The 20,792-nt window shown below is 43.1% G+C and overlaps 3 protein-coding genes across 21 annotated transcripts in view; 2 read left to right on the top strand and 1 right to left on the bottom strand.

Annotated features, from left to right (window-relative positions):
* Positions 1–114: 114 nt before the first annotated feature.
* Positions 115–11,870, top strand: LOC134428657 (nucleoside diphosphate kinase-like). Of its 4 annotated transcripts, XR_010030431.1 has the most exons (6): positions 7,191–7,430; positions 7,927–8,059; positions 8,592–8,693; positions 9,353–9,465; positions 9,799–10,039; positions 11,767–11,870. XR_010030431.1 is itself a non-coding variant. In XM_063175526.1 (5 exons), the coding sequence occupies exons 2-5, from the start codon at positions 7,931–7,933 to the stop codon at positions 9,914–9,916; spliced, it is 462 nt and encodes a 153-aa protein (XP_063031596.1). In that variant the 5' UTR covers positions 115–633; positions 7,927–7,930; the 3' UTR covers positions 9,917–11,123. The 4 variants fall into 4 exon arrangements, 3 of the variants coding, with proteins under 3 accessions (XP_063031596.1, XP_063031594.1, XP_063031593.1); XM_063175526.1 differs by lacking the exons at positions 7,191–7,430; positions 11,767–11,870 and adding an exon at positions 115–633 and having other exon boundaries at positions 9,799–11,123; XM_063175524.1 differs by lacking the exon at positions 11,767–11,870 and having other exon boundaries at positions 7,191–7,401; positions 9,799–11,123.
* A 111-nt stretch (positions 11,871–11,981) lies between these two features.
* On the top strand, positions 11,982–14,652 carry LOC134428987 (nucleoside diphosphate kinase; the record flags this gene model as incomplete). The annotated part of the gene is made up of 5 exons (XM_063176088.1): positions 11,982–12,262; positions 12,467–12,599; positions 13,136–13,237; positions 13,877–13,989; positions 14,416–14,652. Coding segments are annotated over 5 exons (747 nt in total), but the record flags the coding sequence as incomplete, so codon positions are not given.
* A 399-nt stretch (positions 14,653–15,051) lies between these two features.
* Positions 15,052–20,792, bottom strand: part of MBTD1 (mbt domain containing 1) — a 35,218-nt gene continuing 29,477 nt past the window's right edge. For 14 of the 16 annotated variants that reach the window (XM_063175508.1, XM_063175512.1, XM_063175509.1 and 11 more), the window contains one exon: positions 15,052–18,948. In XM_063175508.1, the coding sequence (XP_063031578.1) occupies positions 18,830–18,948 (119 nt within the window). In that variant the 3' untranslated portion in view covers positions 15,052–18,829. The remainder of the gene's footprint in view (positions 18,949–20,792) is intronic. The other 2 variants (XR_010030429.1, XR_010030430.1) reach the window with 2 other exon arrangements.

Below are 20,792 nucleotides of genomic sequence, written 5' to 3'. Positions count from 1 at the left end.
GTTAAAAGCGAAGGGAGCCAACCCATCTTGTTGTTAATCAGCATCGACTCCGATTTATTGATTAAATCAGCCACTTTATATAACAGTGTTAATTAACTTCATGCATATTGCAAAATTCGAGCTCATGATAGGTTACAGAGAAAACTCTAACCCCTCCTTTTGTTTTACAATACCTGTGGTTTGTTTATTGAAAACAGGACCAGCGTTCTCACTGTGATATGAAAAGTTCTCAAAACCTTCATATCTGTTCCCAGAGCAGCTATCTGTTCCCAGAGAGCCCATGGACAGAATGTTTTGCCTGTTATGGGAAGACTGTCCGAGAAATCTTGTTGTTTATAAAGTGGTGCTTGAGAGAGCCTAATTATTTATAGAATCAAGCCTGGGAAATGCTGCTTTATCTCTACCTTTTACTTTTCCCTCAGCTGTATACCTTCATGGCCTCTTTCTTTAAGCCATGCTTGAACCAGGCTCTCCACATCCTGGCCCTGTTTTTTCAAGAGGGGTGGCACTGCACGGCCACTGAGATGAAATCACCCCATCAGGAGGACGCAACCATCCCTTGCCTGCAACTCTCTCAGGAGATCCTGGGCTGGCTCTAACCCATCATGATACACTGAGAACCAGGTGTTACAGGTTAGTTGCGGTGGGGAATTAATCACCGACTGATAAGTCCAAATTAAATGAAATTTTTTAATTGATAGAGCAAGCGATAATAGGCAAAGTCAGCGCCCCGGGCGCGCTGGGCGACAGGAGAGTCCCCGCTCTAACACTGCCGCACTCTCCTGATATTTCGTGGAGTTCTTATACAGTCCTGCTTCCGGGTTGATGTGTAGTACTCTGCGTATTCTTCTTTTGTGTCTAGGTGGTCATAGTCCACCCCCTGGAGGTTTGAAGATGAAGGTTGGTATTTTCCTTTGTCTGATTCCTGGAATTTTAGGCTCAATCTGCTGAGTTCCTGGAATCTTACGTTTACTGAGCGGATAAGCTGATATTGTGTTATCAATCATAGCAAACCCCCCCACCCATATTAACAGTTTACTAAACAGATAAACAAATGTTTGTGAAACCCATTGTCTTTTGGTTTCACCTTCCTTATCCTTTTAAGTCTGGAAATTTACTTAAGCAAACAAATTGAGGTTGTGCAACTTTGTCAGCTTTGATGAACAAACTTAAAGTTTTAACCCGTTACATCAGGGAAGGGGGAAGGGGGCAGCAGTGACCACCCCAGACATAAAACAAAAACAAAAATGGATATGGGATAAAAAGCTAATCCCCAAGACATTCCACCCCTTATCCCATACCATATGATCAATACCTAAATTAATACATTTCAACTGCGAAGACATCTATCTATAACTCTATACATATCTATGTACTATATGGTAGAGATAATTCATGCTATTAATGTATAAAATATTGTAAAATCCAAACATCTTTTGACATCCTGGCCGGGAGCAGTGTCTTATTCATATACATCTGGTTGCCAGACGGAGGCATGTTAAGATAAACATCGAGGTTTTAACATAAGAATAGAATCTTCCAGGTTGATAATCGCTGGATTCACCCCCCAGGTTGCTGGGCCCACCTGAAAGTGATTATCGTCTCGCATCTGTTGAGATAACCAACGGCACAACCCTGATCCATGTGAATACATGGCTTCTCTGGAGTCACTGACAACATCGAGACACCTGCACTGAACCTTTGGTCATCTCTGCCTCGAGCAGAATAAACTGTATAAAAACTTGCTGCGTGAGGCAGCATTTGTGAACAGGGGGAGACTCTGACATTCGGAGGTCAGGTCTGTGTTCACCTGGCACCAATCCCAGGCTCGACTCTGGCTCTTTGGCTGTGGTGGTTTTTGATGACCGAACTTCGATCTCACAGACAAATTCATAAATCTTTGCTAAATTTTCTTATAAGTTTGGTTCATGATTTGATAATTTATAATGTGCATTACCTTAATTATATACATACATACATCTAGATCTAGATACAGGCATAGTGTGATGGATGATATGGATGATTTACCCCAAAACAATGTCCCCTTGAGGTATGCATCATGTCTCTCCATCCTTCTGTATCACCCACCAGGTACAACCTGGTCCTTGAGCAAAGACAGCCCCACAGACTGGTTTGTCTTTGCTTGAGGCAGAATTAATCCAAATAGTTTTTCTCAGCATACCTCTCATGTGTACATGAGGTACATGTACAAGAGAGGTAAATCTCGTGTATATGCTGGGAAATAGGTAGGGAAAAGGTATCCACTAGAACCTTATGTTCATTTGTTGTTTGCAAGGGTTCAGATTGGGCAGGGCCTGCCTGGTTAGTGGAGCTTCTGGTATTAACTAACCATGTGGCCTTTGCTATATGCAGCTCCCAACTTTTGAAAGTCCCTCCGCCCAGTGCCTTCAAGGTGGTTTTAAGCAGTCTGTTGCACTGATCAACTTTCCCAGCAGCTGGTGCATGATAGGAATATGGTACCCCCACTCAATGCCATGTTCCCTAGCCCAGGTGTTGATAAGGCTGTCCTTGAAATTAGTCCCTTTGTTGGACTCAAGCCTCTCAGGGGTACCATGCCTCCAAAAGACTTGCTTTTAAGACCCAGGATAGTGTTCTGAGCAGCAGCATGAGGCACAGGATAGGTTTCCAACCATCCAGTGGTGGCCTCTACCATTGTGAGCACGTCGCGCTTGCCTTGGTGGGTTTGAGGCAGTGCAATGTAATTGATCTGCCAGGCCTCCCCATACTTATATTCGGACCACCGTCCACCATACCAACAGGGGCTTCACTCACTTGGCCTTGATCACAGCGCACATCTCACAATCACTGATAACCTGGCAGATGCTGTCCATGGTTAGATCCACCCCTTGGTTTCATGCCCACTTATAGGTGGCATCTCTGCTCTGATAGCCTGAAGCATCATGGGCTTATCGAGCTAGGAAAAACTCTCCCTTATGTTGCCAGTCCAAATCTATCTACGATATCTCTATTTTTGCAGCCTGATCTACCTGGTTTGTTGTTTTGCTTCTCCTTGTTAGCCCAACTCTTGGTGACATGGGCATCCACACAGCAGACTTTCCTAGGTAGCTTCTCTACTGGAGCAGCAATGTCTTGCCATTCCTCAGCAGCCCAGACAGGTCTTCCTCTATGCTTCCAGTTGGCCTTTATCCACCTTTCCAGCCAACCCCACAGAGCACAGGCTACCATCCACAAATCCATGAAAAAGTATAGCTTTGGCCCCTTCACTCTTTCAACAATGTCCAAGGCCAGCTGGACAGCTTTGAGTTCAGCAAGTATTGAGTTCACCTTCCTCCTTCAGTAGTTTCTGCAACCTGTCATGTGGGGCTTCATACAGCTGCTTTCCATTTTTTATTTGTCCCTACAACAAGGGAACTGTTAGTGCAAAGAGCGTGCCGTGTTTCTTCTTGTGGCAGTTGGTTGTATGGTGGAGCTTCCTCAGCATGTGTCACCTGTTCCTGCTCCTCTTTGTCAGTCAGACCAAAATTTTCCTCTTTGGGCCAATTTGTATTTATTTCCAAGATCCCAGGGCAATTCAAGTTTCTAATACAGGCACACTGTGTGATGAGGGCAATCCATTTGCTTAATGTGGTGTCAGTAGTGTGGTGGGTAGAGGGAACCTTTCCTTTAAACATCCACCCTAGTACTGGTAGTCGGGGTGCCAGGAGGAGTTGTGCTTCTGTGCTGATCACCTCTGAGGCACCTTGGACTTCTTCATAGGCTGCCAGGATTTCCTTCTCTGTTGGGTTGTAGTTGGCTTCAGACCCTCTGTAACTTCAGCTCCAGAATCCCAGTGGTCAACTTCGAGTCTCCCCGGGCATCTTCTGCCAAAGGCTCAAGGACAGACCATGGTTCCCGGCTGCAGAATAGAGAAATTTCTTTACCTCTGGTCCCATCCTGACTGGGCCATGGGCAACTGCATGAGGGATTTCCTGCTTGATCTGGGTGAAGGCTTGCTGCTGCTCAGGGCCCCAGTGGAAAGTGTTCTTCTTGCAAGTGACCAGGTAGAGAGAGCTCACAATCTGGCTGTACTCAGGGATGTGCATTCTCCAAAAGCGTTCCTATGGCACCTAGGAAAGCTTGTGTTTCCTTCTTGCTGGTGGGGAGAGAGACATCACTGTGATCTTATCGATGACCTCAGTGGGTATCTGATGCCACCCATCTTGCCATTTCATTCCCAGGAACTGAGTCTCTTGGGCAGGTCCCTTGACTTTACTCTTTTTGATGGCAAAGCTGGCTTCCAGGAGAATCTGAATTATTTTCTCTCCTTTCACAAATACTTCTGCTGCTGTGTTCCACCATGCAGTGATGTCATCAATACATTGCAGGTGTTCTGGAGCCTCACCCTTTTCCAGTGCAGCCTGGATCAGTCCATGGCAGATGGTGGGGCTGTGCTTCCACCCCTGGGGCAGTGGGTTCCAGGTGTACTGCACGCCTCTCCAGGTGAAAGCAAACTGAGGCCTGCATTCTGCTGACAGAGGAATGGAGAAAAATGTGTTAACAATGTCAATGGTGGCGTACCACCTTGCTGCCTTGGACCCCAGCTCATACTGGAGTTCCAGCATGTCCGGCACAGCAGTGCTTAGCAGTAGAGTAACTTCATTCAAGGCATGATAGTCCACATTCCATCTCCATTCTCTGTTAGGCTTGTACACGGGACAAGTGGGACTGTTGAAGGGTGAGTGGGCCTTACTGACCATCCCTTGGCTCTCCAGCTCACGGATCATCTTGTGCGATGGCATCTCAATTCATCCAAAAGTGCTAGTGGTGCGCTGTTGAGGTTGCAACTGGGACATGTTGTTCCTCCACCTTTAGGAGTCCAGGTGCAGAAGGACTCTGTCACACTCCAGGCAAGGTGTTCAATTGCTCAGTGTCCTCTGCCTCCACAGCAGCTATTCCAAAAGCCCACCTGAATCCTTTGGGTCTTTGTAAGAGCCACTCCAGAGGAAATCCATGCCCAGAATACAAGTGATCTCTGGACCAGTCACAATAGGATGTTTCTGCCACTACTTCCCAGTCAAGTTCACTTCAACTTCCAACAGGGTCAACTGCTGCAACCCCCCTGTCACCTCAGCACTAGAAACAGCTTCTGTCCCCACATGTCTCAATGGGATTAACGTGCAATGTGCTCCAGTATCAACCAAAGCTTCGTATTTCTGTGGTTCTGATGTGTCAGGCCATTGGATCCACACAGTCCAAAAGAAACAATTCTCCCATGCCTCTACCTCTGGCTAGAGGCAGGAGTCCACCGCATCAAGTAAATTGATTTGCAATTTACCAGGGAAGAAAATCAGCCCTTGGATCACTCTGGATTTAGAAAAGTTTAACTGTCACTTTACCTAGAGGAAGAAATTTTATGTAAAAGCTTAATTCTATTCTGGTTTATACCTTAAAGCACAACAGAAATCAAGATAAAGACTGATGAATGATAGTATCACTCAGCTAAATGAAGAGTAGGATACCCTGGAGCAACAAAGCATGTCAGAGTGAGGACTCTGGTTACAAGGAGCAAGAGGAACACAGCACAAATTATGAGTTTTGATGAGAACCCCTAATATTCCAAGTGGTACAGACAGAGGCTGTGAGCTGAGACCAGTGTAAAACTGGGCCCAAACCAGCAACGCTGGAGCTGTGTTAAATTCTCCTGAAGTCTGGAGACATTCACAGTCAGTCCTTTGTCTCAGGCCTGTTTTAAAAATCTCTACTGGGTTTAAGTAATGTGGAAATGGTTTGAGCTCAACAGTTACACTTAGTTCACTCACTGACAACTTTGAAGGTGTTTACTTCTTTCCCATGATCAGTCTATCTTTTTGAAATTATTTGGCTAGACTCTCTACTTCTTCACATTTTAGATAAACATGTAATTTCCAATGTTATTAAGTGATCTTGGTAAAATTTGCAACAAGCAAAATCTCATTTATACAGTAACAACTTGCTCTGCTAATCATGGATTAATCTCAAAAGTGGCAGAGTTGACCCTTATTTAATGAGGTTAAAAGACTTGGCACACATCACAGAACAGACCTATGGTAAAGCTGGAAGTCATGCTTGCCCACCTTAGGGCAAGTCCTAAGCTTTAATCATTAAATGACGTAGATTTAACAAGACTGTAAATAGATGTCCTATTGCTGCTTTAAACTTGATATTTTTATAAACATCCTGTTTCTAGAGAGCTTTCTCTTTTTTTTAATGTATTATTTTGCCATAATGAAGATTACAGCTTTGGAGTTTGTTTAAGTAGTATGAAACATCTTGAATAAATGTGTATCAAAGCAAGAGAACAAATTGGATTTGCATTAACAGGAGACTACTCAGAAACTCTAATTTCAAAATAACCTCAAGGAGGACTCGCTAGAATGTATGACACTATTTTTTTAAATATCATCTGCTAAATCAGAGGTCTTGGAAACTGTGATGGAAAAGGACCCTGAATACAAGAAAGCAGGTTGGTTGAATAGATGCTTAGGTCAGATCTGGAGTCTCCCACCAGAACTAAAAGTACCACATGGATGTGTGATGGACTGTAGTGAAGAGAAGGGATCCCAAGTAAGGAAATCCATGTTATCAAAAAGCTGAACTTTTCCCTGTCAAGCAGCCAAGTCCTGCCCAGAGGGAAGCAAAATCTTCATTGTTTTGCTTTCAAGAACAGCCAAGAAGCAGAGCCCAGCAAGTCCACCTCAGTTTGGAAGCAAAAACAGGACGAGCATGGATTTCCATCCAGATGCTTTATCCTCAATTCCCTTAAAGGCAATAAAATGCTCAAGGCAAAGCAGCTCAGGGTTAGGTAAATGGTTGAAGGGTCTTTTGACTCAAAGAGCTAATATAGTATAACCAGAAAAAACCCAAACAAAATTAATTACCTCATTTAAAGAGGAAATACAAGCAGAACAGTACGATAACGACATTTTTATTAAAATAACGTAATGTGCCTTTTGTTAAATAAAAACCGGGATCCAGCAGGCAAGACTGAAATGCTGGAAGGGCTGAGCCCGGCACTCCTGCTCTGAGGGAAGAGGCGTTGGGTGGGTGCTGGTGTTCCCCGGGCACAGGGGTCGGTCCCGAGTTCCCCCCTCCGAACGGGGCTGGGGCGGTCGCGGCGCTGGGCACGGACGGGAGGCCGCGCTGTCGCCACGGCAGCCGCTGTGCGGGGGCGAGGGGTGGGGCACGGCTAAACCGGGAGAGAAGCCGCGGTGACACGGCTTGACAGAGCCACCGGCGTGGGACACGGGCTGCCAGGGCCGCGGGGAAACAGCGGGCGACACGGGCTCTGGGAGACGCCCAGGGAACCGTGGGGTATTCGGGCTCCGACACTCACCGGGGTCATCAGCGGGGGACACTGTTTGCCACAGGCACCGGGCCACCGGCGAGGGACAAGGCTTCAAGGTTTGCCAGAGCCGCTGGGCCACCAGCAGGTAAGCCGGGCTGCGGGGCAGCGGGAAGGGTCCCTCCGTCCCCGGGCAGTGTCGCCGCAGCCCCCGCGCGGAGCCTCCCCGCAGCCCCTGCATCCCTCACCTGCCCGCTCAGGTGTGCTCCAGCGTGGGGCTCACAGCCCCTCGCGTCCTGCTGGTTTCCTGCTGGTAAAAACTCTGTGTGTGTACTAATTTATTAATTTATTGCACGGCACTGGAAGATGGATCTGTGGTGATCATTACCTTCCTTTCCGTTCAGTTTTTCTGATTTCGGTATTCGCTGATTGTTCTTACACTTGGCACCCTTCCACTGCTTCAAACTCACTCCTGCAGCACTTGGGAAAACCTGTGTGCTGTCACTGGTTTGTCCGAACATTGGAGACCATGGATTACTGACTCTCAGATGCAGCAAATCTAATTACACTTATAGCAGACAGGGTTGGGATGGACTGGGATCTCACAGTCCTGGAATAACAAATTTTGTTCCCTCCCTCCTCAGGATCATGGCTGCCATTGAGGAGCGCACCTTCATTGCCATCAAGCCTGATGGGGTCCAGAGGGGACTGGTGGGGGAGATCATCAAACGCTTTGAGAAGAAAGGATTCAAACTGGTAGCCATGAAATTAATACACGTAAGCTCTCCTCAATTGCTGTGAACACTTTTTTATATCAGTTGTAGCCTTCGAGTACAGCAGCATGCTGTAACAACAAATGTGGCCTCTGTAACATTTAAAACTGAAATTTTGAGAAGTCGTACTTGGGATGTTTTTGGAAAAGTTCCAATTCCCAGCTCTGGCTAAATGCTTTAGACATGTTAAGCACACTAATTTTAGTAACCTGATGCCCTTAGTCTGAAGAGAATATTCTTTCAGGTGCCTCCTATGCCAAATAAATATCTTTGAGTATCTTTTACAAATCCCAGGTAACATAAACTACCTGCATAGACAAAAAAACTTTTCTAAGTTTAGTAGTAGTTAAAGCAAACAGTTCAAATTCATATAGACCCAAAGTACTCCTAGGAAGGAGCTGGAAATACTGAATTTTAAAGTGCGTGCCAGTTTCAGGATTACCAATGCTCTGTCGTTTACCTCTGTGATTTCACTATGCTCTTAAGCTCTTATTGTAAGCTTTTTTCTCTGTCTGTCTGTCTGTTTTATAACCCAGGCCTCTGAGGACCTTCTGAGGGAACACTACATTGACCTCAAGGACCGGCCATTCTACGATGGCCTGGTGCAGTACATGCACTCAGGACCTGTTGTAGCCATGGTGAGTTCCTGCCAAGGAAAACCACACTGCTTGATTGTCTTCCCTGCAATGAGATTGTGTCACCTGCTGAATTCCAGTTTATTTTTTAAAGGATTTTAAAATCTGGATTCAAATACTGTGATTATTTTAACTGTTTTAGCTGTTAACTATTTTTCTTTAATATTTTCTCATAATCTTTCTCTCCTTTGAGTCAGTTTTTTGAGGAAGAGGGCAGGGGCAAAAAGGAATCACAACCAGGACCTTGAGAAACAGTAAACCTGCACAAAAGCCTCACTCTGAAATGCCATGTAGTAAGAAAGCTGAAAAAGGATGGTGGAACATTTTAAGTTTAGTTCTGTTTTTCTCCTTGATAATGTATTTCTAAAATAGTTGAGGCCTAGCTATCCCATGAACAAACAGCTCTGTGAGACTGTTGGACATACTGAGATGGAAAATGGTTCTCACCCCCTCCCTTTGTGAGGAGAGGGATTGTACAGGGGGGGACCATGTGAGCAGACGCTTCAAGAATCTGACAGAAGAATTGGAGATAAATTTGTCTCACTGTGACAAATATTCAGATAGTGATTTGTGCCATGATCGACAGCCCTGTGTTGTTGTGGATGGTATAATTTATCTGCTGCTAAAATTTAATAATCTGAAAGGATTTTTTTTTCTTTAAGGTGTGGGAAGGTCTTAATGTGATTAAGACTGGAAGAATGATGCTGGGGGAAACCAATCCATTCGATTCCAAGCCTGGCACTATTCGTGGGGACTTCTGTGTCCAAGTTGGAAAGTAAATTTTAAAACATTTGGTATCACTCAAAAGCACTAAATGCTAAGTGTTATGTCATAATATCTACAGGAACTATGCTCCATCCTTCTCTCTTTTACACATGGAGATGCCATTCCCTGTGCCCATGACATATTAGTATCTAAGGATACAGATCAAGTCATGGTTGTCCCCATTGACAAAAATGAGGAGCAAAGCTGACACTGCCTATGCTGTGTCTTTTCGTACTTTACTGTTACTTAAAGCTTCTGTCCATAGTGGGAATCACTTCAAAACAAGAAGCTTACTTTACTTTAAGAATTCCTTTTCTCTTTTATTCACCTTTTCTTTTCCTAGGAACATCATTCATGGCAGTGATTCTGTGGAAAGTGCTGAGACAGAGATCAATTTATGGTTCACTCCTGAAGAACTGGTTGATTACAGAAGCTGTGCTCATGAGTGGATCTATGATTAACACCCAGCCTGGATCTTCTGATATTCCCATGTCCATAAGCAGCTGCTAGCCTCTAGCTATTTCAAAGAATTCCCTGGTAGAAACCTCAGAAAACAGTGAAATTGTTCTGTTGTGGATGTCAGGGTCAGTGCTTGCTGCTCCTTTGATTTAAAAGTTGTCAAGTTATAGATGGAATTGCACATTTTAAAAGCTGCTTCTGGGACTGAGAGATATGAGATGAAAACAGAGAATAGATAACATATATTTTTCTGAAGCATTTTATAGTCATAGAGTGTATTTTGGTAAACACAATAAAAATGGGTAAAAATTTATTTGGTAAATAAATATGCAAATGGCTCAGAGTCAGAGGTTAACTTTGCTAAAACATTACAGGACAACTGATGGTGTGTAAATGCATTGATAATATGCCCAAATGCTGAGGATTTACTTAATATTAAGTCAAGTGTGTCCCCATTCCTAAAATGGCTGCAGAAAAAAAGAGCTCATTTCTCTCCCCAGAACATGCTGTGCCCATAAAGAGCTCAACTCTGGCTAAAATGACAACTGGCTTCCACACTGACACCGTTTCAACTCACTCTTTTTTCGTTCCACATGGGATTTATGTAGTATTTTAAGGACCGATTAACCGGCCAGGCTTGATGAAATGTTCTTTTATGTGAAAAGAAGATTAATGTGAGGATGGATGAGGGAGATTCTACCCTTAGCCACTTCAGTGCAGCAGCTCTCTGACATTGCACAGAGCAGTAAAAGTGGTGTTTGCTTTGCCGGCTGAACAGCAGGTAATTTAGCTGTGTTCTCATTAGTGTAGTTTCCTCAGTAGCTGGAACTTCAAAGCAAATCGTTCTTGGATAAGTTGTTTTAGAAGTGACTTCATCACTATCGTTTTGTATTTAATGATGTAAAGAAGTAGAGTCATAATAATGCAGAAGGTGTTTCAGTTTCAACAGCAAAAGTTGCACTGGATGAGGAAGTTGGGATTGATATTATGTATTTATTTCTCTGCAACATTTTATTCACTAAGAGTAAGAGTTTCATGGAATCAGTTGCTCAAGCTCCACTATTTTTTCCCCCAGAGCGAATTCTAGTATCTGAATACTGAACTATGCAGTGAATGTTGAATGGAAGGCTTATGATACCTTATGGTGATATCAAGCTCCTAAAAAGAGATGGCACAAAATAAAACAATATTTGCTGTTTCTTAAGTGAAATAAAATGAAATCTTAAATATTTTGTCTTTAATTAATGAGTATAAGGAAGTGGAAAAAATTCTCTAACTATGAAGGTGTAGGTGAGGCTGTGAGCCCCACTTCTGAAACTATCCAATGTTATAGAAGATAAATCACTCGGTTAAAAGAAGTTGGAGGAAAGGGAATATGTGGCAAACCTGAGCATGAGATGAGTGGTTGAGACATCTCAATTCTGCAAAATAGAGAATTGTGCTTTATCTGGAGGTGCTTGGGTTGTCAGGAAGCTGCTGATTAGCGTTTCTAATATGATGTGACCGGGAAGAGGTGGAAGCCAGCAATCCTGCATAGCTGAGGTACCTGAGCAGGTCCAGTGTGAAACCACTAACTGACTCTGTGAGGACACTAGCTGGCCCCTCAACAAGAGACAGTGCAAGGACTGCAGAGGTTATTTCATTCATATCCCAGCTGCAGTGATGGTGTGCGATTATAATTTACTCAGGCAAAGGTGCTTATCAACTAGGAAAGGGCCAAGCAGTAAACATAATAAAAAGTAACAACACACTCCCGCTTCATGTTGTGACACAGGTTCAGGGACTGTGAGGTTTTGACACTTGGCAGCTTCATCTTCCCAATGAAATTATCAATAATGTTCCTGTGTTACAGGTACCACATCACTTTTCTGTGATAAATGTGCTTTTGAAGAGCTGTAGCCGTGCTGTGCAGTGCAGCCTGGTTGGCAGGACCAACCCTCAGGCCGCGGGGATACCTGAAAGCAGCCAACTCAGCAAAAAAATTAGTAAAAATTTATTTAGCTGCGTTAAACATCCGCCGGCGTTTCAGTGCCTTAAAGGCTTAAGCCGCAGTTGCTGCGTCTGTAAATAACCGTCGAGGCGGCGGAGGCGACAGGTGCGGCCAGGGCTGGCCAAGAGCCACCCCGCGGTCCTCGGGCCCCGAAGCGGCCGCTCTCCGGTCTAGTCCCACTTCATCCCGGCCCGGCCCGGTTCCGCTTGGCGCTGGCGATCCCGCCCCGGAAGCGCCGCCGACCCGGCGGCTCCTCCTCTGCGCAGGGCGGGGGATCTGCGGCGTGCACGCCTCGTCCTGCGCCTCTTCCTCTGGCGGCAGCGGTGCGCAGGGTAGCGGCGGCGGCAGCTCCGGATAGGTGAGTGCGGGCCGGGTCGGGCCCCGCGCTCCAGGGGCATGGGGGGTGCAGGCGGAGGGGCCCGGCGGGGTTCGGCGGGGCCGGGCCGGGCTCGGTGGGGCCGGGGGGACATTCCGTGGCGGTGCCGCGTGGCAGGGCGGTACCGCCATGGCCGTCGCCGACCTTGAGGCCGCGCGTCCCCTCACGCCGTCCTCCCGCCCGCAGCGCCATGGCGGGGAACAGCGAGCGCACCTTCATCGCCATCAAGCCCGACGGCGTCCAGCGCGGGCTGGTCGGGGAGATTATCAAGCGGTTCGAGCAGAAAGGGTTCCGGCTCGTAGCCATGAAGTTCGTACACGTGAGTGCCCACGCCTTGCCCCCCAACCCTGTCCGTGCCCTGCCCGAGAAGGGCTCACCGCACCCGCACCGAGAATCTCCCCTCGCGGCTTCTCCTGCGGCAGAACTGGGAGCAGATGGCGGCTGTGCTGGAGCGCGCGTCAGGCCCTTCCTCCTCGGCACACGGCTTCTACCCTTTCCATAACCAGCCAATTTTGCTTCAGAGGTTTAATGCAGCCCGATTGAGAGGTGGAATGGCCAAGGCTGAAAGGTTGTGTTGGGTAACATCACCCCGGGACCCCGTACTCCCCGTACTCTGCTTATTGCAGAGGCTCACTGCCGTGCAAAGAAATCCTATTGACAATTCCCAGCACAGCCACAAAGAACTCCTTTAATATTACAGCAGGAGCTCGCACTGATACACACAATAGCACTGCAGCATTGTTGGTAACATTAATTGTGAATCTAATCACTAACGCCGCAGTCTTACACCTGTAACACCTTTTGTTCAATGACATTCAGACAATGATATTTAAAGTTAAATCTGTCCTTTCGAAGGCCTCTGAAGACCTTCTCAAACAACATTACGTTGAGCTGAAAGACCGCCCCTTCTTCCCTGGTTTGGTTAAATACATGAACTCTGGACCTGTTGTGGCCATGGTAAGTGACTTCATTTTAGTTTAAGATTACTTGCTTGAATATATTTTTCTTGCTCTATAAATTATTAAGAATATTTAGAGATGGTGCTGCAGAAATATTTTTTAAACTACCTTGTTCTGATAGTGGCAAAAGAAAAAATTAAGACAGTGAAATTTTTATATAATAAGAAAAGTGCTCATATAAAATGCGTATTAAAATGCTCAATGTATAAATGTATAAAGCAAAATTCCTGAAAGCAAATCTTCTGTGCCAAAAAATCTGTTTTGGGCAAAAAAAGGTCAGGCTCTCTGACACAAACTTCTGTGTCATTAATTTTTACATTCCCCCCAAAACACGGTACTTGCTCTAGTAGCATCTCCTGGTGTGATAATGACAGAGGAGAGAACACTCAGCAGGGTGTCCCTGTTCCACAACACAAAAGGTTGGGAGTTCGCTTTGTACATTAACTTCCAGTTCAGTTGTTTTTTTCCCTTGTCACCTTTACAAGCCCAAGAGATAATCTAGGCAAGGTTATTATCTTTAATTATCTTTGTTTCTTAAATATCTTTGTTTCTTTGCAACGTATGGTGGAGCAAAGCTGAACTGTCAGTATTTTGCATAAGCATGGCTTAACAGAATTTTTGTGTTTTTTATCTTAAGGTATGGGAAGGACTCAATGTGGTTAAAACTGGGAGAGTAATGCTGGGGGAAACCAACCCTGCAGACTCCAAGCCTGGCACCATCCGTGGTGATTTCTGCATTCAAGTGGGAAGGTTTGTACTCAGTCTGTTAAAACAACTCCTACTCGCTGTTTACCTGCCAACACAAAAACTGTTGGCAGTCTTTTATTCTGGAAAACCAAAATTGGTGGTAGAGACCTTAGTCTGATTGTATTTTATTTGCAGGTGACAGTGCATATCTGCTACTTAGGAAAGTGGTACAAAGCTGACTTTGTTTGCAGTCCAGCTCTTCCCCAAAGCAGCATGTAAGCTCAGGCAGGGGCTGTTGCAGAACAGTAGCTCTAGAGTGACCCTGATAGGCATAATTAGCTCTTGGAGGGGTGGGGTGTTGGAACACTCTACCTGAAATAACAGCAGTAGTCTCCCCACTCTAGATGCTTCATCCACATTTTTGCAAACTGAGAACAAGGCTGCTGGAGGTGTGTTTTTATAGGGATCAATGTTTGTCTCCTTCCACAGGAACATCATCCATGGCAGCGACTCTGTGGAGAGTGCACAGAAGGAGATCAACCTGTGGTTCAAACCCGCAGAGCTCATTGACTTCAAGCCCTGCGCAAATGACTGGATCTATGAGTGATGGGTGCCCACAGTGATTTGTGCCTTCCAACACCTCATCTCATTCCAGCTGCTGCCCTGGGAGCAACCACGGTTATCTTAGTGCTGAAAGTGACTGTCAAATAAATGGGTGTGAACTAATTCCTTGTGGTGCATTCACTTACAACAGACCCCCTGTTCAAATACTCATAAAAGTAATTTTAATCATTCAGGCGCCACTGACATGTGACCCTGGCACAGCTGTTGGACTCAAGCAGCAGCAAATTTGCAGAGGGAGAGCTGAAGTGAGGCTGGAGCGGATACCACAAAATTTTCTCCTTACACAAATATTAATACTAAATGAAATGAGACTGAGTGCAAAGCTTGCTCTCTAAAATGCTTATTGAATTCACCTTCTCTTATCAAACCCCTTACCTTGTGCTCAGGGCCCCACACCATTTGTCGTCACACCAACATACTTAAAATACTCATATTATTACAGATTGTGGGTATTTTTAATAAGGTTAAGAGTGTAAGCAAAACAATCACTATTCAGAAAAAGACTTTTAATCATTTTTATTTTGTGTAAAAAAGGCAAATTTAGTGAATTATTTTTATCTTGTACACAAAGTTATGATTTAATGCTTTTCACATCCATGCTGAAAATCCGCAGTCTTGTAAAAATGAAAGTAACATTAATTTTTCCAAAAGCATTTTTTCACTGAGTTATGTACATTGCATGAGAAAGCTTTAAATACTCCCTCACTGACCACACAAATAACAAAGAAAATAAAAGATTAAATTTGTACAGATATTGATCTATATATCAAATACATACAGAAATTATGTAAAAACCCATTTGTTTATTCTTGATTCTTGCCCCCAGCATTTTTCCAGGGGCCAAAGCTGATGCCTTTTTTGTATAAATGGCTGTGGCTTTAAATTTTAAATATGAAAAAAAATCAAAAGGAAGAAAAATTCAGCTAAAATCACAGTTTTTAAAAATCCCTTCCTAATAAAGGATTGTTACCAAATGTGTTAGCACCATCATACAAAGATCGAGGGAGGGTATTCACATCACAGAAAACAACAATAAAAAACCCAAAACAAACACTGCAACCCGTGTTAGCATCCATAGAACAAGGAATCAGTAACTGCTGTAGCTTTCCTCAGATGCAGCAAGGAACAGGTTAGAGTTCTACTGAAAATAATGTAATCAAAGATCAGCAGAGAGATCTGGAACAAGAAGGACAGCAGCCAAGTCAGGGACAGGGCTTGGGCTGCCTCATGGTCAGAAAAACCTGCTGTGCCCAATGCCAGCATTAGTCCAACCCCATTGAAGGTTTTAGGTGTCCAACATTTGCTGCTCCCTCAGGCAGGTACTACAGCTTGAAAGCCATGAGAAACATCCCAGAGCCACAGGAATGCTTTGCAAAGCCAGGGAGCTGCCACAGGGACACCCCTCAGGTTCTCTGGGGACCACATCCCTGGTAGCACCTTGCTCAGGTTTTTCCTGAGCTGCTCCTCAGCAAGTGACTTCCAGCAGCTCCTTCCATGGTTTGCTTAGCACAGATGTCACTGTACTTGACAATTACACAACTGAGGCATATTATGAACCCAGAGACACAAAAGGCGTTTCACCAACTGCTGAAGTCACACAGGTACCTGAGAACATAGATCACCTCACAGACTTTAGTGTTTGATGAATAAAGGAATATTATAAAGACTGACAGACTTTAGGACAGACTCTTATAATTCTCCCAACACAGGAAGTGTGTTAAGGACTAATTTTCCCTCTTGACATTTGGAGATAGACTCTGAAATCAGGGATGAGCTGGGGCAATACTCAGTTTAGTGACCGGGCAATGCACCTCACTCATTAACTAGTCCAACCCTCTCTCTACATTATGACACACTAATTAATGCAACAGTTTTTCTACTGAAGTCAGAAGCTGTTGATGAGAGAAGAAAGCAAGACTGTGAGAATCTTGTTCCAGCTGATGTGATAACCTGCAAGTTGTTGCATTAAAAAAAAAAAAATCAATAGTGCTATACTTACCAAATGAAATCAATGCTTGCAGAGCTGGATTTTACAGCAGATGAAATTGAGAACACAGGAAAACAAGCAAGGCTCAAACTGTGACTACAATGGTCTCTAATCCTAGTTCTCCAATCTAGGCTGTTGTCTATTTTGATGTTCAAAATAAACATCGTGGGTCAGAATCTGAGATAAGCTATTTGAAGACTACCAGGTCCAACAAAGTCCTTTTTATGGCTATTTTAGCGAGCTAAAATGCCTTTACCACCTGAAGTTAACAGATTCTTGTAATCAGATTAACAGATTCTGTCAATAGAAGAAGCTGTTGTTAAAAACAGGTTGTAATTTAAGAAATTTTACCAGTAAGGGAGGAAAGAATTCCAGACATTCCTAAACTATACAGCACATGCTTTACTTCCTGTAGTAAATACAAAACTTTACATAATTAACCCCCCTTGCATAGAATGAGGTAAACCTGTGTATATCACCAATGCTATGTACCCAAAGTTGGAGCGATATGTTAGAAAATAATCAAATTGCTGGTTTTCAACTTTCTATGCACTATTTTTTTAAGCTCAAACAACAATATACAAAAAAATGGTCTCCTGGGGCTCTGTGGGTTGATATCCTTAAAACATTTCTTAGGCTGTAGGATACAGATGTTAATAATTTTTGATCAATTTTTTTTTTTAAGCTTTAATTTCTGGTCAAGAGTCAGATGATCATTGTACTGCTCTGAAGGGAACCTGTGAAGACCCAGAAGCACTTACAGAATTTATAATTCCTGAGAGTTTAGTTAATGAACCTTACCAGTAAAAGCTAAAGCTCTTGATGTACATTCTTCCAGTCACAGCTCTGCAGGGCTGATCAAACACCTCACTCATCAACTCCATTTACAAAAATGTACAGAAGTTTAAAATATGGAAAGATAAAATCCAAATTATTAAAAGCTCCTGCAAAAATACTTTGTGCTTAAATGCTCATCATTTTCACCCTTTTATGTGACTTTTGCCTTGTAAAAATCTGGAAGTTGACCAGTTGGGGGGCAATGGGATGCTTGACATGAGACAAGAATTCCAGGCAATAGGCAAATCCAGTTTCTGAATTACAGACTAAAACCATGTGATTTTGATACTGTTCTCAACTCCTGTGTTACACTATTGCAGCAAGACATGAATACTGCAGGTTATGCAGGACTGAACTAATTTTTAATCCACAATGTAGGGCTCCTTTTAGGTCACCTGAAACCATATGGCACGTCATCTGAATGATCACATATAAATATTTAAGATGGTAAAGAAACATTTAGGGCTTTCTAAATGGGGGAAAAAAAAAAAAAATCACAAGAATACTCACAAGTTCCTTCCCACTACCAAGCGAATCCTTAGTGACTGTCCATCTAAGCTGCTTCTTCAGTCAAAATTCAGAGCTACAACTAATCTTCCAATCACAGAATTTTCTGAAGTTCCAGTTTGGTATAGGGCTCTGTAAACATTTGCTGAAGCATTCCAAGACTACAGACATTCATATACAGACAAGAGCTTTATAGATCCAATCCAATGCCCACTGCAGTCGGCGGAGACAAGGCTACTGATATTAATGGGCACTGAATCAGCCCCTAAAAATGTTAAAAAACCAAAAACCTTATATCAAAAAGGGTATTTTAAACTAAATAAAAACACCTTGAAAATGTAAAATCTTCCTCAGGCGATGGCTCCGTTGCACTTGGGGCTACTCACTGAGTAGAGCTTTACAGGACTGTCTTCCGTATATAATTTATGCCTTTAAATCGGGGCTTTAAAGCCTTATTTTCACAATTAAAAAAACAGAGACGTGACCAGTGCAGTTCACAAGAGTACAACAGTCTCCCAACTTGTACCAAAAAGGTTCATTTGTTATGACAGTTCATTTGTATTTGCAACTATATCTTCCTCCAACTGCTTCCCACAATCATGCTAAATAAACTTTAATCTTACAAAAAAACTAGAATTTCAGTTCTTGTTAACAATGCACAATAAATCTGAACTTGAAAATATTACAAAATTCTTTCAAAAGCTTCAAATACAACACAAAAGTGTCCTTTGTTTTTGTTTTTAATAAATTGAAAAATCTTTTTCACTAAAATAGTTTCCACACTGTTCCAAAAAGTTCTGAACCAAGTCTAATTCATCTACATTTAGCAAAGCGCCCCAGGCACAGTCACCTGAACTGCACCATCCAAGTGGAAACAGAATCAGTCAGTCTTGGTGAAAGGTTCTTTTCCTATCACCGATGCTGTGCCCCTCACTCCAGGGAGCTGCCTCAGGGTTCCTGTTTGATGTAATAGCTGGCGGAGCCGTTGCTTTCCTGGTCAGACGTTCCCTGCAGGAAGCTGTACTCCTCTCCATCCAGCAACTCCTCCTTCAGCTGTAACGAAGTCACTACAAATCAAAAATTCACATTAAATATCTATACAACTTAAATTGACGTAATATTATTGATATTGGGAGCATCCCAGATTCCCCATTTTCTTACATGGTGCATTTTAGCGATGCTTTAATGCTCAGGATCCCACAGAGAACAGACACTTTGTGAGTGCAGATGGAACTCTTAAGTTATACTCTAATTCTAAGAGATTTAAAATTACTTACAATAATATATTCTCTACCAGATTTTCTCAAAAACTGAGTATTTTAAACCATTTTAACTTTTAACCCACTTTGCTTCCTATTTAGTCATTATGCAAGTGAAAATGGAAATGGCCAACAGTTAACCTACAATTCAAACTACTTCACAAACAGTTATTGCAAACAGTCTATGTCAGACAACAAAACATATTAACAAAGATTTCTCAATCCATCAATAAAATGGATTGAGAAATCCATTTTAAAATCCCAGAAGGTAAGTTTCATTAAAACAAAATTATTTTCGTACTTTTAATCTTCCCTTTTCTTCTCAAAATTAAAAAGAAATGGGATTAGGAGAAAGATATTATGAATAGCAATGTCACAATTACTTTTCCACTTTCACTAACAAATAGACATGATTATCAAAATATGAGCACACACTGAAAACAAAAAAGGTAAACATTCATTAAAGGTGCAGTAGCCACATTAAAGGATTGATTATACAAAAATGAATTATTCTCTATGACCAAATGAATGAGAAAAGTATCAAAGTTTATAATTATTCAACAATATATTGTTTATATACCTTGCCAATGTGTCATGAAATGCAAAAATATGCAGTGAAAGGAAAACACCCCAACCCAGAACCTGCTGCTACTGATTGCCTTGCAGTAAGTTATAAGCTGTTTGATTATTCTTTTAAAAATATTCTATGTTGAAATAAGCTGTTGAGCTAAATAAAGATAAAATTTGAAAATTAAGATAGCAGAAGATGTCAAAAGCTGCTGCAGCATAATGCAAGCTCTCCTCATCTTTCTTTAATAGAGTCCTCCTCCCACCTACAGAACCCACAGCCCCTTCCTTATTTTTTTTCCCCCAAATACTTTTCCCTGCATCATGGCCAACTCTGTCCAAGATTCCTGATCTCTGGGGGGGCAACAAAGTACTGTCTAAATGATAAGACACACAACTGGCTACTTGACTATGCTGCAATGCCTCAGGCAAAGGCTATACAGAGGTCAGGGATACAAACCAACCCACCATGCATGTCGTTTCCCTTCTCTCCCCTGAGCAGGAAGCTCCTGCAGGTACAGGAGTAACAGCAGTTGCCATGATTTGTATTGCCTCCGGCTCATTTGAACCAAAGTCCTAACACTTAGATATTTAATGATATCTTACTTCATTTGTTCATGTTATACGGCTTTTAGCTACAATCCTTCATTAGAAAAGCTTAGTTACAGCTGCACACCAAATTGCTTGAAAGAAGAAAAAGGCAAACTAATTTAAATCATCCAACTGAAGGGAAAGGAGTGCAGATTGGGCAAGGTACTTCCTTTTTACATCGTCTCAGTGATTTGCCAGGACTCAGAGACACACTGTCTGATGCCATGACATTCAAACCTCCCAAAACCAGTACAAATAGAGCAATATGTTTCACAATTGGGTGAATCTCTGGGAACAGTCTCTTCTTCTGCAAGACTGGCTGTACATCCTTTTTAAAAATGAAGCAGTCCAACAGGTGAATTTCAGTGCTCAAGAGATCATTTCAGACTGAAAGATGCAAAGTACTCAAAGAACCAGGCATTTGCTAGAGAGCAAAACCACATCATACAAACCAATGTGAAGAGCTGAACCTTTCTCCCGTGCTCGTGATGATA

The sequence above is a fragment of the Melospiza melodia genome, chromosome 24, assembly GCF_035770615.1.
Source record: "Melospiza melodia melodia isolate bMelMel2 chromosome 24, bMelMel2.pri, whole genome shotgun sequence".
Classification (NCBI taxonomy): Eukaryota; Metazoa; Chordata; class Aves; order Passeriformes; family Passerellidae; genus Melospiza; species Melospiza melodia.
The sequence above is the reverse complement of the archived record's forward strand: the minus strand, read 5'-3'. Positions and strand labels throughout refer to the sequence as shown.